The sequence below is a fragment of the Squalius cephalus genome (assembly GCF_949319135.1).
Source record: "Squalius cephalus genome assembly, chromosome: 25".
Lineage (NCBI taxonomy): Eukaryota > Metazoa > Chordata > Actinopteri > Cypriniformes > Leuciscidae > Squalius > Squalius cephalus.
The window spans coordinates 21,685,418-21,702,318 of NC_137146.1; the positions used below are offsets into that span (position 1 = coordinate 21,685,418).

A 16,901-nucleotide genomic window follows, 5' to 3' on the forward strand; every position below is an offset into this window, starting at 1 on the left:
ATAAACGTACCTGGTTTTCTATTTTTATTTATCTAGGCTACCATATGAAATCAAGCATTAGAATCAGCACATGGTCTCATCTGTCCATCATGACGTAAGAGGGGCGGGACTAGAGAATCTCCACCAATCAGCGAGCGTTTTTTGTGTCAGTTTGGTTTCCGGTGTAATCAAGATGGCGCTTCGGGAGCTGAGCTCGCTCGAGAGATTTCTAGGATTAAAAAAGCCAAATAAATACAGCACGCAGGGAGGCAAAAAGGTGAATCAAGCGATGAACGTGATATACTTGGAGTTACGAGCCTGTATTATATTTAAAGATGCGTTTGTGTCGGGTAATATGACATATATTAGGGATAGATTGAATGAATGACTAGTGTAAATCAGAGGGACTATATTACTATACGATTTCAGTATAGTTAAAGTTACCATTTTCCATTTATCATGATTTAGCAGCATTTTGACATGAATATTTCATTGATTTCATAAGTTCATAAATGTTAGTGTTAGTTAACTGACAGATCTGTGTTGTTGTGTGACATCTGGAGCACCAAAGACAGACATGTACAACATATTACTAATAACTTACGTATTTTAGATAACATGTTAGAGAGTCGTTGACACATAAAGTACCTTGGATGATTTACAAATGTACACACAAAAAACACTAGGCTTCAAAAAGACCACATGGCCATTTTAGCTAACTTGTATTTCAGCATGTGGATCTCCCAAAAGTACAAATTACTTTAGACAAATTTAACAAAAGTCATGAGCACTTTTAGACCCACCAGTTGTATTTGAGGCTCACATAAATTTGTCATGTATTTCCAAAGAGAAAAGGTTCAGAGGTATCCCAGAAATTTTATTTATATTGTCCCCCAAAATTTTATTTGAACTTTACTACAGACACTGAACACTATTTTGCATTCATACCATTAATAATAATGATGATAATAATAATAATAACAATACAAACATATTGCAATGCAATACATAGTCCTATTTATAATAAATAAATAAAAAATGGAATGCTGTAATGCTGTCAGCATCAAAAGTATGGTCTAAAATAAAGATTTTTTAACATTAACATATGTATTATATTGTTTCTTTGTTAGAGTAGTTTATTTATTTTTATGTAAAACTGCAACCATGGCTGCAAGAAACTCTTTTAAAATGACAGGTTGAATATTGGGACTGATAACTGTGTGTTTGATCAACACTGTAAAACTTCATATAAAGTAATGAATGACTCTCTTCATCAGCCTCAAAACCATGTGCAAACATCATTATTAGTTCATTAGCATGAATTTTATGAAACAGCAAAACCCTTGATTTGGCTAATTTCTTGACAGCTTAAGTTAAAAAAGTTTATGTATTATGTTTTTAAATGTAATTAGCCTATGTATTAAATTCCATATTAGTTTTTTTCTCCTGTGTTTTTTCTGTTCCTCCTATTTGATGAATAGATCCATGCTTGTTGATTGCTTTCATCTGGAAAGTAGATTTTTAATATGTATTCATTTATTTGTCCAATTGTAGGTCCCTGTTCTCCAAAACAACAACGGACCGGCATTGATTGGTCTGGTCACTATAGCATCCCATCTGGTCCATGAGGCCAAGAGAGCTGAGCTGCTAGGAGACAGCGCTGAACAGAGAGCCGTGGTCCAGCAATGGATCGAACACAGAATAACTCGACTAGACAACTGTTCTAAAGAAGAGGTCAAAGTTATATTGAAGGTAAGATGATGATGAGTAAGGATTAGGCTAAGTGGTTCCTGTATTTATAATTTTAAAAAAGGGCCTGGTACACTTTTTTTTTTTTTGTCTAACAATGCTTCAGACAATATATAATTTAGATTTAATGTGAAAGAACTGTGAGAAATATGTTTTAAATAATATTTACACTTAAATGGTATTCTGCTAATTTTCTGCACATACAAAGTGGGGAAAAACTTAATAGTAACAAATGCAATATTAAATGCAGTGACAAATGAAACAACCAACATTATTAGAATAGAAATCTGAGCATACTTGAAGTATGAAAACTCTTTTATGTATATGAAAAACAAACAGACAAAAGTTCAGAGAAGAATTGGTTGTATCTCTCTTGTTTTTGAATGTGCCTCTGGTGTGTGTGATTCTGAACTCTCATGGTGTTAACTAGTCAGTGTTTAATAGTTTACATGTTTTTAACAGTGAATTGTTCAGGGGCCGTATTAACAAAGCATTTTATCTTACCACTAGGAGTACTCCTAAATCGCACTAAAAGATTTTAGCTAGGAGTTTTCTCTTAAAAGTTATTCACAACGCCTTTCAGACCTACTCTTAGTAAAGAAAAATGACAACTCCTAAACTAAGAGTGAGTCTTCGTTGCTATGGATGACGTCATTACTCATGCACGAGCTTGACTGAAGTGACCACCTTGATTGGCTGATGATTGTAACGCGGGAATGATTCCAAACACCTCCCCTACGATGATGAGTGACAGGTGACAGGTCTGAGAATGTGTGCGCTACACAAGTAGTGCGAAGGACGGAAGATGATGAATAACTGAATAAATAGCCTAAATGAATAAAGAGTAAGGCAAAACAAATAGCCTAGTAGCCTAATGAAACATATGGATTGATGCAATATCTTTGCAACATTATTGAATTAATCTGTCACTATATGCCTCTGCCTACGTTTGCAAAGAGAAGAACATTTTAATTTGATTCACAATGAAACTACAATTAGTTTACATGCAATGAGTAGCCTAGTTTTGGTTGTTGTTGGTGGCGTTATTGCATCCCTAGGTATGCCTACAATGCAAAATTGTTCCCTCGCGATTGGAAGCTCCTGTAGCCGCCGCATACGCATTTCAAAACATCGCAGCGTGAAATGCCACAAAAAGCGGTTTGTGAATAGGTCTTAGTGAGTTAGGAGTCCTCTCGACTTCTTTTAAGCTGTCCCAGGCTTAGGTGCTACTTTTAGGGCTAAAATCCTTTCGTGAATTACTCTTAGTCAAAAAAATTAGGAGTCCTAAAGTTACGAGTGACACGCCCATTATTTTTAGGAGTTGCTCCAAAATTCGCCAGTTAGGAGCTATTTTTAGCCTTAAAATTCTTTGTGAATACGGCCCCTGATCTGTTTTCTCTATATCAAATAAGTGTTAGAATTTGACAAAATGTAAATCATTTAATTTTACAGTATGATGCATTTTGCTGCCAAACGATGGCTTGATGTATATAAATGTGCGGTAGAAAAGCTTATTTGAAAAATAAATATTTGATTTCAGTATTAATATTGGGAAGTCAGTGTTAAAATGTAATTTAACGTATTAGCCTAACAATTTTCTAATTTGCTCTTATATTGAAATATTTAATATTTAGTAAAATGTGAGCCATGATGACTAATCTAAAAGTGAGAAATTAGGTCTTATTGCAAGTTGTCTTTTCCTTTAATTTTTTATCTTTATTGATTCGTATAAGAGGTGTCCAGAATCCTGTATAGATTGCCATTATTATACATTCACCCAGTCCATTTTGGAAGACTTGCATCAACTTGCATTCTTTCACACTGGCAGTTTAGTTCGAAATGGGACATGATTTGCATGAAAAATTGGTAGTGTGAAAGCTGTGGTAAAGTGAAAGTGCACCGGGGTACAGAACCCAAGACTAACTGTATGGGATGGTTTGAATTCAGTTGCACTGGGACTGTGGTGTGATTCGCATAAATGTGAAAGCAACTTGGACTCAGCTTGCACTTGTTCCTGCACATGCATTTTAGCTGATGTCATTAGACGACGTCAATAGTTCAGCAAAATGCATATAAGGGATGACAGTGGTGGTGATTTACCTTGGATACGAACCAGAGTGAGCATGCAGTGCAATTTCGCACATAGTGAATGCAATCAGAACGGCAAATGAAGAGGGCTGGGAATCGTAAGAAATTTTCTCCGGTTCCGCCTAACGATTACGGTTCCGATTCCATTAAAATGATTATACAAGTTAAAAATAGTAGTAAGGAAAAAATGCACAATACTCAACTCAAAAATCTCTTTTGTGTTTATTTCTTATACTTGTCAAATGAGTTTAACAGACTGGTAATGTCAACAAATTCACCATATTATTTAGCAATTTTGCAAAAATAGTTAATATTTCTGATGGAAAAATCAACATTTCTGCATTCTCTGGGAGAATGTTGGACTCTGCTGGCTTATTGTATCTCCAGCAGTGGAGAATACCCTCTCAGAAGGGGTATAATATGCTTAAACGCACATGTAAGATCCAGACAGGTGAAACAGAATATTTTTTAAAATCGGTTTGAATGATTGATTCATAAAGACTTCACTTGTTTCATTACTGGATGGATCAGCGTTTTTGAACGAGTCTCTTGAATGAATGATTCAATGACAAATAATTTGAGCTAATAAAAAGCTGCAGTCCGTAACTTTTGGCTCTCTAGTGGTTAATAAACAGAGCTGCATGCGTCTTGCGAAAGAACATTGCTATTGGCGCTACTTCTCTCTGTTTGTCTATGACGAGTCACACAGGCACTGGGCTACTCCGCAGCGGTGCCGACCCTACTGGTCTAAGTAGTCTGAATATAAACGCTTATTATATAGGCTTACCCATAGTGATTCAGGATAAGATAAAAACACGGGTTGGAAAATGCATTCATGATTTTGTACATTTTTAACAAAAAAAGTTACAGCCTGCAGCTTTAACAGTCACACGATATACTCATTATTTGAAGCGACTACTTTCAAAAGGTGATTTACTCTATTTTGGTTGCTTCCGTAGTCATTAACAATAAACTTTAAAGGTGCTCTAAGCGATGCTGGGTGACGTCACTTCTTGTTGACGTTCAAAGTATTGTCAAACAAAACGGAGGCTAGCTCGACCCTCCCTCCTCCTCATCCCGTCCCCTCCCCCTCCCTTCCGTGCTTCCTAAAACAGTCATGAACCATTTAGAAAAACCAAACTGGATTTATCCACCTGTCCAGCAAAAACAGAGCCACCTGAATGTCGGATTGGAAGCCCTTCTGCCGGCGGAGTTCTCGCCACCTTTTGAACGCTTTTCCGATGTAAATTCGGGACTTTGCACGTTCCTTCTCAGGGCTCGAAATGAACTTTTTTTACTTGGTAGCACTGGTGCTCGCAACTTCAAAAATTTAGGAGCACCAGCAAAAATTTAGGAGCAGCACAACTACAAATTATATATTAACTGCCCTGCTGAAAATGTGAAGCAGAAACGCTAATGTCAGATATCGTCCATAATAATTTGACTTTTGGTTCGATTTTTTGACCGTTTCAGTGGTTATGAGGAGCAATATGAGAGATAAATTTGGTAATCATTGTTTAGGTACATTAAACCACGTCATGTCATATTGTCAACATGGTACTTATGAAGCAGAATAGTGGGTCTCTCTCTAATGCTTTTTGAAAACTTAAGGCTTTCTTCTTCATAAAACGAGTCGGACATCATCACATTTTTGTATACATTTTTATTTATTTACATTAGTAAGCTACAGAACATCGTCTTTCAAAACATGACCTGCGCGAAAGAGAAAAAAAAAATGAATGCGTCATTGTACCCAGCACTTCTGAAAATGCACTTCCGAATGCGTCTCTGTCCCCAGCAACTTTTTCACATGGTTTCCGGTATTTTTCAAAAAACACTAATCTGTTTGCAGATAGCAGGATAATATGACACTGCATTCATGTGACACTCATTCAGTAAACCCAAGTGTCGTTTACTCTGCTGCGCATAATATCACCAAATGAATAAAAACACTATATTGACATGCGTTCTGTTTTCTATCATCTGCTGTGTGCGTTTGTGATGACGCAAGATGAATGCAAATGCACCAGGGTTCGACAGAATCAAGTTGAGTGTGAAACCAGACCAACACTGCGGGGGGCACCAGGAACAATCACACTCCGACTCGGACAGCAGCAAACGCCCCCAGTGTAAATGCCCCCTTAAACATATTAAAATTATTAAAGCACCATCCTCTCATTTAATCCGAAGTGTGAGACCGAAGAAAATGCCACTCCAAATTCAGCATCTATGTGGTCACAAGGGTTTCTCAATAATAGAGGTAGAGTTTTGAATCAGACACATCTGCACTGCAGTCTGTCAGATGGGCTTTAATTGACACGCTGAGGGTAGCAGGGGTCACACGCTGTCCTGCGATCAGTTCAGAAGGGATTAAAGGTATAAAACGTCTGTCTGTGGACAGTGAGAGGCAGTCTCGTTAACACAGGCACTCAGCGGGATGGACGCCTCTCGGCGGTAGCTGTCAGTGTGTGGCGCAGTGCTGTCCGAGCATGGGTCTAGAGCAGATCGCTGGTTAATAGTGGCAGTTTAAACAGTAATGAAGGGCTGATGTAATGCCCACGGCACGCCACTGTCTGACCAACTCACAGCACTCTGTAAGGCAGGATCACAACATTTAAAGCAGGAGAAACAGGAGTCCTGCAGCCTACAGGAATAGACACTAGAGTAACAACAAGACTCAAGGGAGAGTTTACAATGACCAGGATAAAGCTCATCCTTGATGGGTGGATTTGAAGATAAGAAAAACTGAATCGAATGTAAGAGAGAGCTTTGAAGCCACAGTCTTCTAAACTCTGCAAAAAAAAAAAAAGCAGCATTCCTTTTCGGTATACTGTGTTTTAAAAAAATAAATATGTAAAATCCAAATAAGATTTGCATATCTTTATTGATACGGGATTGAACAATGTTTTTAATGCTTGTTCAATGAACCTAAAACAATTATTCCCACATGCACCTGTGGAACAGTCCTTAAAGGGGTCATCGGGTCACTCTTCACATCCTCATCCTTTGGAAGTGTTTACAAAGAGAATTTGATTTTGCAGAGCAGAAAACAGCGTCTTCACGACATGTACACAACATCAGCTACAGTGTTTGAGGGCCAAAGTAGACGTTGTTCGCGGGCAGTCAATGAAGACCAGAGGAGGGCATTAGGCAAATGTGTTGCCCAGTAGCATTTAGCCGTAACAAAGTGGGATTCAAATGACTGTTTAGGCAGTTCAGAGTCGATTCTTATTCTTTCTTTTTTTTAAAGAGAGAGGCAATAACTTTTGGCTTCAAAACTTAGCAGATTGTTTACATTCACAGACAGCTACATTACACATTGCATGAAAGGTAATATTCAAAAAAGCATAATGGGGCCTTTAAGACCTAATGTCTGGATCGAATCTAGTGTCATTTATGCGTTTTATTTCTCAACTGTTTACGTTTACTTGAGACATATCTGACTCTGTTAACTAGAATACTCGCCCCCATTTTGTTATAATTTTGTCAAGCGCAAGAAGACGGGCCATCTGGCAGTCCTTATTGTAGAGCTGTGTTGGGTGATTTCACACTTGAGTCCTCCTTAAAAAAATAAAATAAAATAAAAACACTTAGACCCCTTAAACTGGACCAAAAGGTAAACCAAGGGAAAAAGAACCCAGTTCTCTTTACATTCACACTTTCCCTGTCCCCGAAAGAGGACTCATGTCCTTTTTTGGTCCTCTTAAGAAGTAATGGGGTCTCCTCTTTGTGTTCATATTGTTGCTCTTTGGATCTAGTCATCTGGTTGACTAGATCAGTGGTTGATGGCTGAAAGCGAACCATACTCAGACCACCTCCTAAGATCAGGGCCATTGCTATCAAATTCTGGCCCCCTGAAAAGACATTGATGTGGGCCTCTACTCATATCATATACGGTATAAGATATGGGCATGGAGGCCCACATCTGGTGCCATGTAACTTAATAGGGATTTCTTACAAAATAACAATATAAATGTTGTTTATATATAAATATTATATAATATAAATATGCAACCATGAACTGCGCTCTCCATGATGACGAGGAAGTATCAGCAAAGGATTAATTGATTTCTAGCACTTTCATTAGATTTACTACTAGATATTTATGGAGACGAGAAATACAAACCTGTACAGCTATAATCAGCTGTTCGGCCAAGCTTTCAGTGTTTTTATGGAAAGGCCGAAGCTGATCGGTTGTTTTTGTCACATTACCTGCAGTGCGCTTGCGGCATTCTGAAAAGTTGAGCTGTTTTCATCTCACCTCAGCATAGGCGCACCTGGAAAATAACATTCCTACATTTCCTACATTTGAAATAACGAACTTGAACACGCAAAAGATGCAATATGTGAACGGCCCCTAAAGGGTTACCAAAAATGATAATTCTGTCATGATGTCATTTCAAAGGTAAACTCATCCATACTTGTTCATAAAAAATATATTAATGAAAGTATGTTCTACGAGTTTGTAATGACACGAAGGTGAGTAAATGATGAAAGAAGTATCCAAAAATCCAAAAGTGGATTTTTTTGTTGTTGCGCCAGACAATCTAAACCGTATATAGTTCTAATACAATCATATCACTTTGTACAATTGTGTGCAGAACTGTGTTCAATGTTAAGCTTCATTTCAGAGAGAATGTATAAACCCCTAGGCCGACGTCTCATAACTCAGCACGGTCCAGCGTAACACAGATGTGTCTGTAGGCTGTCCATCCACTCTTCCTCGAACAGAGCAACTGTGAGTTTGATGTGAAACTTTCTAAAGCCTGGATACTACAGCGGGGGTGGTGTGTGTATGTGTGTGTGTGTGTATAGGTCTCAGGGGACAGGAGGAGCATCTTCAGCACTTGTGCACAATACAGCACAGCGTCTTGAGGGCTAATGGAGGCAGTGAACAGTGTTCAGATGAGCCACTCTTTTACACACACTCAGACAAGCACACGCTGAACTCCGTCAATCAGAGACCCTTAAAACTTCAATATATATTACAATTCATTTTACCTTCACTGAAGTGTTTGAATGCCTCTAGCCTTTAGATGGTCATCTTCCATTCTCAATAGGCTTTTTAAATGCAGATAGATTAAGTTTTAAAGTAGATCAGATGAGTCACTTTTAAAGCCATCAATAAAGCAATAAGCCACAAACAGGTTGTGCAGTGGTTTTACCACAGAAATTGGTGTTCTTAAGCACGACATACAGTGGACCTTTACTTAACGAGCGGAAAACAGAAAGATGCCATATAGCAGGGAAAGAGACACTGGCATGCAATTTAAATATGCAATTAACTAACATCTCCTCAAAAGAGTCAATCTGATAAAACCACATATTGATTAAAATAAACCAGTGGTGGTTAGATTTTAAATTGTTGCAAAGTCTAGTTTGTGCTTATTTTATTCTTAAAGGGGACATATCATGCTAAATCCACTTTTTTAGCCCTTAAATGCATTTTGTTGTATATTTGGAGTGTTTAGAAGTACAGAAAAGTTGAAATTATTCTCTTCAGGTGCTTCGTTGATATCTTTATATTCTGTTTTGGCCTTATTTTTCAACCTGTTCCGATTTTTCTGTTATCTATGACGTTTTGTGAACTATTACGTCACAGTATTTGCAGCGGAACTGCCAAATAAGGACATTGACTTCCAGCCCAACACTTCGAGCAATCTGCCATTTTTATTTCTCGCTGCAATTTTGTAGTCCAAGCTCAAAGATGCAGAAGTTACGAGAGGGTAAGTTAAAATGTTCGGTTGTTGGATGTAGTAACCCACACGCTTCATTACACCGTCTAATGTAGATGAACTGCCGCGCTTGTGGCAGGGCGTATGTTTAACTGAAAGAACGAGCAGAGAGAGAGACACGGTCGCGCGCACGCACTCTCTCTCTCTTCGGAGCCAGGCAAAAATGTAAACAAGACACCGTCTCCAAACTAGACGCTGTCTTGCTCTCTCTCCCTCGCACATATTAATCAAAATAAATCGACACGGTGGTAAAAGGTCGGAAGACCAAAGTTTCATGTGTAAATACAGTAACACACCATTGCGATACATTCATATGAAGACGTTGTTCTGCAGGTTCGTCGTCTTCATTTTCATCTCGCTCCGGCTCCGACTCTGGCTCGAACATGGCTGGACAAGTCTTCCGTTGTTGACATTTTGTTAATAAAAAGTTTCTGTGCCGCTAGATAATCGTATCTCTGCTATCAAACTACAAAAATGGCCGAACGGGGTGGAGTTGAACCGAGTGTCACCTCTGCATCCTGGAGAGGGGGTGGGGTATGAAGTGTCTCAATTGTATTTAAAGAGACCGCACCAAAACGAGTTGCTGTCAGACGCACATCAGAAAAGGGGTAGAAACGGGGCCTGTGGAGCTATAATAATGAGGAATTCAGACCCAAGCATTGCAGTTCCGCTTTATATAGACTACAAATGTATGATTTATATGTAAAAAGGAATGATTTAAAAGCATGATATGTCTCCTTTAATCTGGAGCCCTGTTAAACTGCCAGCTTCTGTAATCTCTTAAAGCACAGTAAATGGAACAATGATGTTTTAATATTGCCATTGCTTTTATATGTTGGTGATCCTTCTATACTATTTGTGAACCAATTTTCATGCGTCAGTGTATCGTATAATGTGCTTTGTTTAAAGCAAGCTTTGAGACTGTCAGTGTTAAAATGCATCTCAAGTTTTATTCCTGTTCTTATGAATGATGGTCCTGTTGAACCCTCCAATCATTTTTGGCAGCACAGCAGGCCCAGAGTCACCTCATTTTATACTTCCCTTGCAGGAACTTAACCAGTACCTGGAGGATAAAGTTTACCTGGCTGGGAACATCTTCACCCTGGCAGACATCCTCATGTATTACGGCATTCACCACATTGTTGTAAGTCCCTCAGCGGTGAACTTCAGTCGTTTGAGAGAAGTGATGCAGAGTTCCAATTAAAACAGTAAGACGCTTCAAGCACAGGAGAAACCTGACACAGCAAAAAGATGAGACACATGGTGATGTCATTTCCCAGGACAGCAGCCAAGGAAGTTTAAGGAGCCTGAAGGAGCCCATTGAGACAGGAAGAGATGGATGAAATGAGAATTAGAGAGAAAGGGAGTAGAATATCACATCTTCACATGCCAGTGCTTGTAATTGACTGACTAATGACTGACAGAGAGTTGTCATTACCCAGAAGGCATTGGTGTGCCACTAAGTTTAAACCCCCTGGAGATAACGTCAGTTAGACATAGAGTGTCTAAAAAATGGATTCACCACTTTGTAGATTTCATGCTTTACTATTGTAAAACATTGAACAACAAAGGAACTTGTTTGGCATGTGTCATGTCAAATTGAATACAAATGCCTGCAATTTTTTTTTTTTACATTTTTATTTCAGGATTCTTTGATGAATAGAAAGTTCAAAAGAACAGCATTTATCTGAAATAGAAAGCTTTTATAACATTAAACACTACCCTTCAAAAGTTTGGGGTCAGTAGGGGGGGGGGGGTAAATAAAATAAATCAATACTTTTATTCATAAAGGATTAATTAAATTGATCAAAAGTGACAGTAAAGACATTTATAATGTTACAAAATATTCTATTTCAAATCAATGCTGTTCTTTTGGAAGGTTTTTGTTTAAAGAGCATCTTGCAGGTTAGAAGACCCAACAAGTCAATGTATAGAAAAATAATGTAGGAACTAGATTTTCTTTAAAAAAAAATTATAAATACGCTACAGTCGCTTCTGGAGTCGTTTTTGTGAGAAAATTGTACTTCCGCATCTGAAAATGGGCATGACGGGCGTGACGTAGCACGAGGGAGAGCGGTCGATTCAAACAACAGGGAAAAATGGATCGCAATGACATTTCGGACGCTGAGGAAATTGTTGACGGACCACAGCCATAAAATTATGAGCCTGCTAGGCTGCCAAGAGAGCAGGGACAGGCCAGGATTAATGTTAGACATAACATATTGGAACTTACAATAACAGAAACTAAGCTTTGATCAGGCGTTTGTCATGCTCATTAATATCCGCCCAGACTAACGTTACGTGATATAACTTAGCGGTTTCTCATCGAGAGACAGAGAGATATTTATTCCTGATACATTTTTTGTTCCATAGGTGCTTGTGTGGGAAATGCGAGGCAATGTTTACAGCTGAGGAAAGTCAGTGTTGCAGGGAGGTGGATGCATACTGGGCCTTAGTGGAAAATGCCAAACTTCCATGGTTGCAGTTAGTGTTACTACAGTAAAGCCATGGTGAATGTTGCTGATCTGTGGACACTGGATAGTTCATTCATTGCACAATGTTTATTCCTGGTTTCCACGTCAGCGCTGTTCGATCCGTTAATAACGGAGAAATGTGAATATTTCTCACTAGATCTCGCAGCGATGTTTTTACTTCAGTGGCGAATTCAAATGCTTTATTTACTGGATTTCGCAGTTACAGTGTTGCTTGATCAGGCTCGCGCTGCACTGGTCCAAACAAACACAATAACGAGTAGCTCAGTTTCGTTCCGCTTACATTGCGTTTGCCAGTTGATGTTGTGCTCGCGCCTACATCCGGCGGGAGAACCCGAAGATGCGTGCACTGAAGGAACCGCACCAGCTCTGAGTCTCACCCGGTTCTTACTTCGGTATCCCATGTTGAACTCCATCATATCGCCGGGACGATAATCCTCCGATCTGAAGTGAACGCTACACACGACCGCGTTTTCCGAAGCCGACGCGGAAGAGAAATCCCGGCTCTTCACCTGCACAAACCGCACCCAGGCACGAAAGATAGCACCGTCCTTTTTCTTGTTAGGAAACCGGTGGACTCGATGTCCTGACAGGCTGGAGTTTTTGCAAGTTCCACAAACACATAAATTTACCATGACGATGATAAATTGAAATACAAAAACTAGTGAAAACACACTGACTCACGACCGCTCTTACTGAATACCAACCTACTCTGCACTGAGCTGCGGCAGAGCACAGCACACATCTCCCTCGTGTGACGTAAAATGACGCGATGTTGAAAAAAAACGGTTTGTATGAGCAGTCAACTTTATCTACTAAATTGGTGTCCTTATGTCGTTTTAAAACATTTTAAATCCTGCATTATCTTTTCATATGGTATTTTCATACACGGTTATATATTCATTTAGATTTTTTTTTTACCTGCAAGATGCTCTTTAACATTTTATAGTTGGCTGTATATAATATAGTATATATAATGTTGTAATTATTTTAGATAAACTCTATAAAACAACAAAGCCTAATGGGGTGAAAGCTTTTTGTAGGCACTGTATTGGATGTCTCTGTAGTGTTATACACATTAGTTTTACCTTTAATGTTCACCATCTCATGTTTGTCCTCACTTTTTCTTAGGTGGAATTGGCTATTCTGGAGAAAGAGCGTTATCTGAATGTCACCAGGTGGTTTGATCATATCCAGCACTATCCAGGCATACGACACCATTTGCCTCCTGTGGTGGTTCTGAGGAACAGAGTTTACCCGAGTAGTCACCACTGAAAGTTTTGATAACTACTTGTGGGATGTCAAATAAGCAAGACCTTAAGGTCACCATATCAAAGCTCAACTAACACACAGAGCTGTCCCTTTACATTTTACTCCACAATCCCGACGATAACCCAAACAGCCAGGACAAGTAAAGCTGGTCTTTTCTGTTTTGTTTTGTGTTTTTTTGCAAGCTGGTTCATGGCCACTAGTCATGTAATTTTATATGTGAATTTAGCATGAGTGTAGTTAGAGTAATGTGGATTGGAGTAACTCAGCATGATCAATGAGAATAGTGGCTGTGGTGTTAATGGTACAGCATTTAATTCTAATAATAACACGAATATTTAAAATAAATACTTTTATTAATTGCTTTTTCAGATAAGGTTGTCATTAATTCGACTAAGATAATATTGAAAGAAATGTCCCTAATGCTTCTTTTGACCCCACACAAATCTTTCCTCATTTGGCATTTTCTTCGGCTGTTCATCTCTTTCTCGTAGTGTCAGCGCTGGTGTGGGCAGTAGTCTGGGGTTTGACAGGATGGCATGTTGTTGCTCTGGGGCAGCGGGCAGACTACCAGCTGTAGCCACACAGACAGCACTGGTGTAATCGGATTTTCATGCGCTTTTCACTCCATCCTCAACCAGTGTGTCATTTTCCCCAAAATCCCCTTCTGCGATGTCCATAGCTTCTTTATACGTCAAGTGTTCAACTGCTTAATCCATTTCTGTGTTATATCACTGGCTGCATCAAAGGTTTTCAATGTTCAAAATGTTTTTGAGTGTCACTGTGGAGCATAGAAGGTCTGTGCTTGTGCTTTCAAGGCACAAAAGGGTTTAGGACAAAAATGCTTTTCCAGTTCCAGGAGACTTGTTTCTGAGAAATATAGCAGCTTCATTGATCATAAACCGGTGACTCAAAACATCTTTTGGGAAACCAAGTGCTTCATACAATGTACAACATGTGGCCAATCTGATTTGGAGCTGCTCTGTCCGTAGCCTTTATGGTTGAAAATCCTCTTCTTATGAAAGGGAGATGTGTTTTTGCACGTTTACTTATCTGCTGTGCATATGCTGACAAAAAGATCTCTCTGTTCTTTTTATTATACTTCCTTTCCTGTAAGCCTTCTTTATGAAACGTCTGCTATTCTCAAGCTCAAGTTTGTGTTCTTTAATGTCAACAGAATGTTGTCCTCCTGTGCCAATAAATGAAAAAGGAAAAACAGAACTATGTGTCCTTTTTTTTTTTTTTTTTATAAGTCCTCCTTCTGGTTATATGACACAATCCATTTTTTGCAGAATTCAAAGAATTTCCATCTGACATTCAGTGTGTCCATAGAAGAACTGTAGCGGAACAAAGCAATGTGTGTTTGTGGAAGTGCAAACTGAAAAAGCGACAGAAATCTTGCAGTCATCAGAACAGGCCTTGTGACCAGATAATGGAGATATCCACAGTGGAGTCTCTGTTTGCCTGTTTATTTCTGTCTCCAGATTTAATTGGGCGGCTAATCTAAAAGAGGCTTCCCTCATCAAGATGAAATTTATCGCCTCTTTCACGTCTACAAAAGATGACCAAACCACATGTAGCAGATGTTCCTGAATGGAGATCTTTAAAAGAGATTTCAACTGAAGTTTTCCACATTTTTCAAACATCGGTTCAGGTGGCAAGAGATCGTTATAGCTTTAGCTCTAAGTTGAAGTCACAAAGACCCACAGCAGGAGGTATAGGACACTCCAATTAATTTGGACCTTTGTCCTCTATGCAAAGTTAGAGGGGAATCCACTCTTCATGGGCGGACTTCTTTTATTTCACTTGCGCGTATGCTCTTTCATTGAATTCTGGCAATTCATTCGCCTTGCATTTCTCATGAAGTCAAAGATCAAGAGGTTTGGGGCATTAGCTTTCCCATTGCGGTTTGTCTCACAGCATGCCACAAGGTCAACAAACCACCTATTGCTTTCCCAAAAGGCTCCAGGGACTTCAGGAAGAGCAAAGATTAGCAACCCTAGGTGCACTAGGACACTTTGATTATGCCTTTCTTTTGATGCAGAATGATCTTAGTGAAGAGACTTTAAGTGGCACATCAAGACAACTGTGAAGTACTTCTCAAAAGTTGAGTGCTTTAACAAGAATTCTACTACAATGATTATACATGAATAGATAGATACACATTGACTTTGCAAGGCTGCGCTCACATTTTGTTTGCATCATGTCCCCTGAAGTTTTCACCAACTGTTCATTATGTCTTGTTAACAAGATAAAGAGCTGCATGCCAAGCGAGATGTGAAGCTGGGAAAACAGAAGACCCTGATTGATTCAATGAAACTATCAGCTCTGCGTGGGGCGCATTAGCGCAGAGTAAGTGGTTGTGACAGCTCCCGTGTTATCTGCACCCAACAGGAAGTGACAGTTCTACCATGCACCCATAAAGCAGGCATCTGATTGTCTACTGCAATTACATGACTGAAGCAAAACAGGAAGAGGAAAAAGTTACACGGTGGTAACGCATCCACACACAATTAATAGCTTATACTTTAGAAGGGCGAGAAGCAAATTTAGGTGGAAATGCTCCACTTGAGGCAATGTAATTGTCAAAAACAAGTCTGCGAATTAATATGTCTAAGAGGCAAAAGTGTTTTACATATGCAGCTATGCATATTATCGTGGAATGAGGTATTCTGAACTAAACACTATGGATCAAAGGCCTGTCAATCTTACTTAAATGTGCAATGGCTCAGTAAAGAGCAGAGTCTTTAATCGCGTGCTTTGCCTTTGTATTACACTCTTACCTATGTTCTGCAATAAAACGGCAGGATCGCAGGTGTGAGTCTATGTACAGAGTCTTTAAAATGCTCCTTGTTCACTTCATCAATCACAGAAGGCGTCTGATTTAAAAGGTGCTAAAGTACATGTGTGTGACCTCAGGCACCGTGATGGCACCTTAACACTGACACGGATGACAGACTTTTCCAGAAATAGACTCTGCTGCACGGAACCCTGTCCCAGCTGCATGAAGCACACTCCTGAGAGGGATATGTGGTCCTTGTGCACCATGTGTGCATTGAGACTCTCATTTAAGGGGTTATGGATTTGGCTTGAGGGTACCAGAGGGGGGGGTTAAAGACATGAAATTGTCCTCCTGGATCTCGAGAGATTAGGGGCCAAGCATAGAAAGTGCATTGGTATTCATTATATCTGTAGGAGTCTGCATTATTGTTCTTTAATAAGGGAGACATATGACAGCACCCAGAACTGTATAACACCTTCTGTGAGATCAGACACAAGCCTTGAGGAGAGACTAAGATGGCAAATTTGGGATCTCTCTTTTTATGCCCTTCTAGGCATAAAGACCCTGGTCCTGGAGTACCCCCAGCACTGCACAGTTTAGATGTATCCCTAATCAAACACACCTGATTAAACTCATCAGCTCATTAGTAAAGACTCCAAGACCTTAGTTGGGTATGTCTTGGAGGAAAGTTGTAAAACTTTCAGTTGTCTCCCAGGCAAACCCTTTAGCACCACCATCAGCTCAGAATAAATTTGCAGTCACACTAGACTTTGAGCATGCAAAATGTCTACATAATATACTAATAAT

General features: G+C 39.3%; 1 protein-coding gene across 2 annotated transcripts; it reads left to right on the plus strand.

Moving 5' to 3' along the window:
- The first annotated feature begins 144 nt into the window (after positions 1-144).
- On the plus strand, positions 145-14,527 carry eef1e1 (eukaryotic translation elongation factor 1 epsilon 1). Of its 2 annotated transcripts, none has more exons than XR_013820225.1 (5): positions 145-256; positions 1,534-1,731; positions 10,600-10,695; positions 13,175-13,463; positions 13,807-14,527. XR_013820225.1 is itself a non-coding variant. In XM_079863708.1 (5 exons), exons 1-4 carry the CDS (start codon positions 173-175, stop codon positions 13,316-13,318), a joined length of 522 nt encoding a protein of 173 aa, XP_079719834.1. In that variant the 5' UTR covers positions 145-172; the 3' UTR covers positions 13,319-13,352; positions 13,807-14,527. The 2 variants fall into 2 exon arrangements, 1 of the variants encoding a protein (XP_079719834.1); XM_079863708.1 differs by having other exon boundaries at positions 13,175-13,352.
- Positions 14,528-16,901: the final 2,374 nt, after the last annotated feature.

Coding starts and splice junctions, on each gene's coding strand:
- eef1e1 (XM_079863708.1), top strand. CDS start 173: ATGGCGCTTCGGGAGCTGAGCTCGCTCGAGAGATTTCTAGGATTAAAA. Junction 1,732..10,599: donor AGGTCAAAGTTATATTGAAG/GTAAGATGATGA, acceptor CTTCCCTTGCAG/GAACTTAACCAGTACCTGGA. Junction 10,696..13,174: donor ACGGCATTCACCACATTGTT/GTAAGTCCCTCA, acceptor ACTTTTTCTTAG/GTGGAATTGGCTATTCTGGA.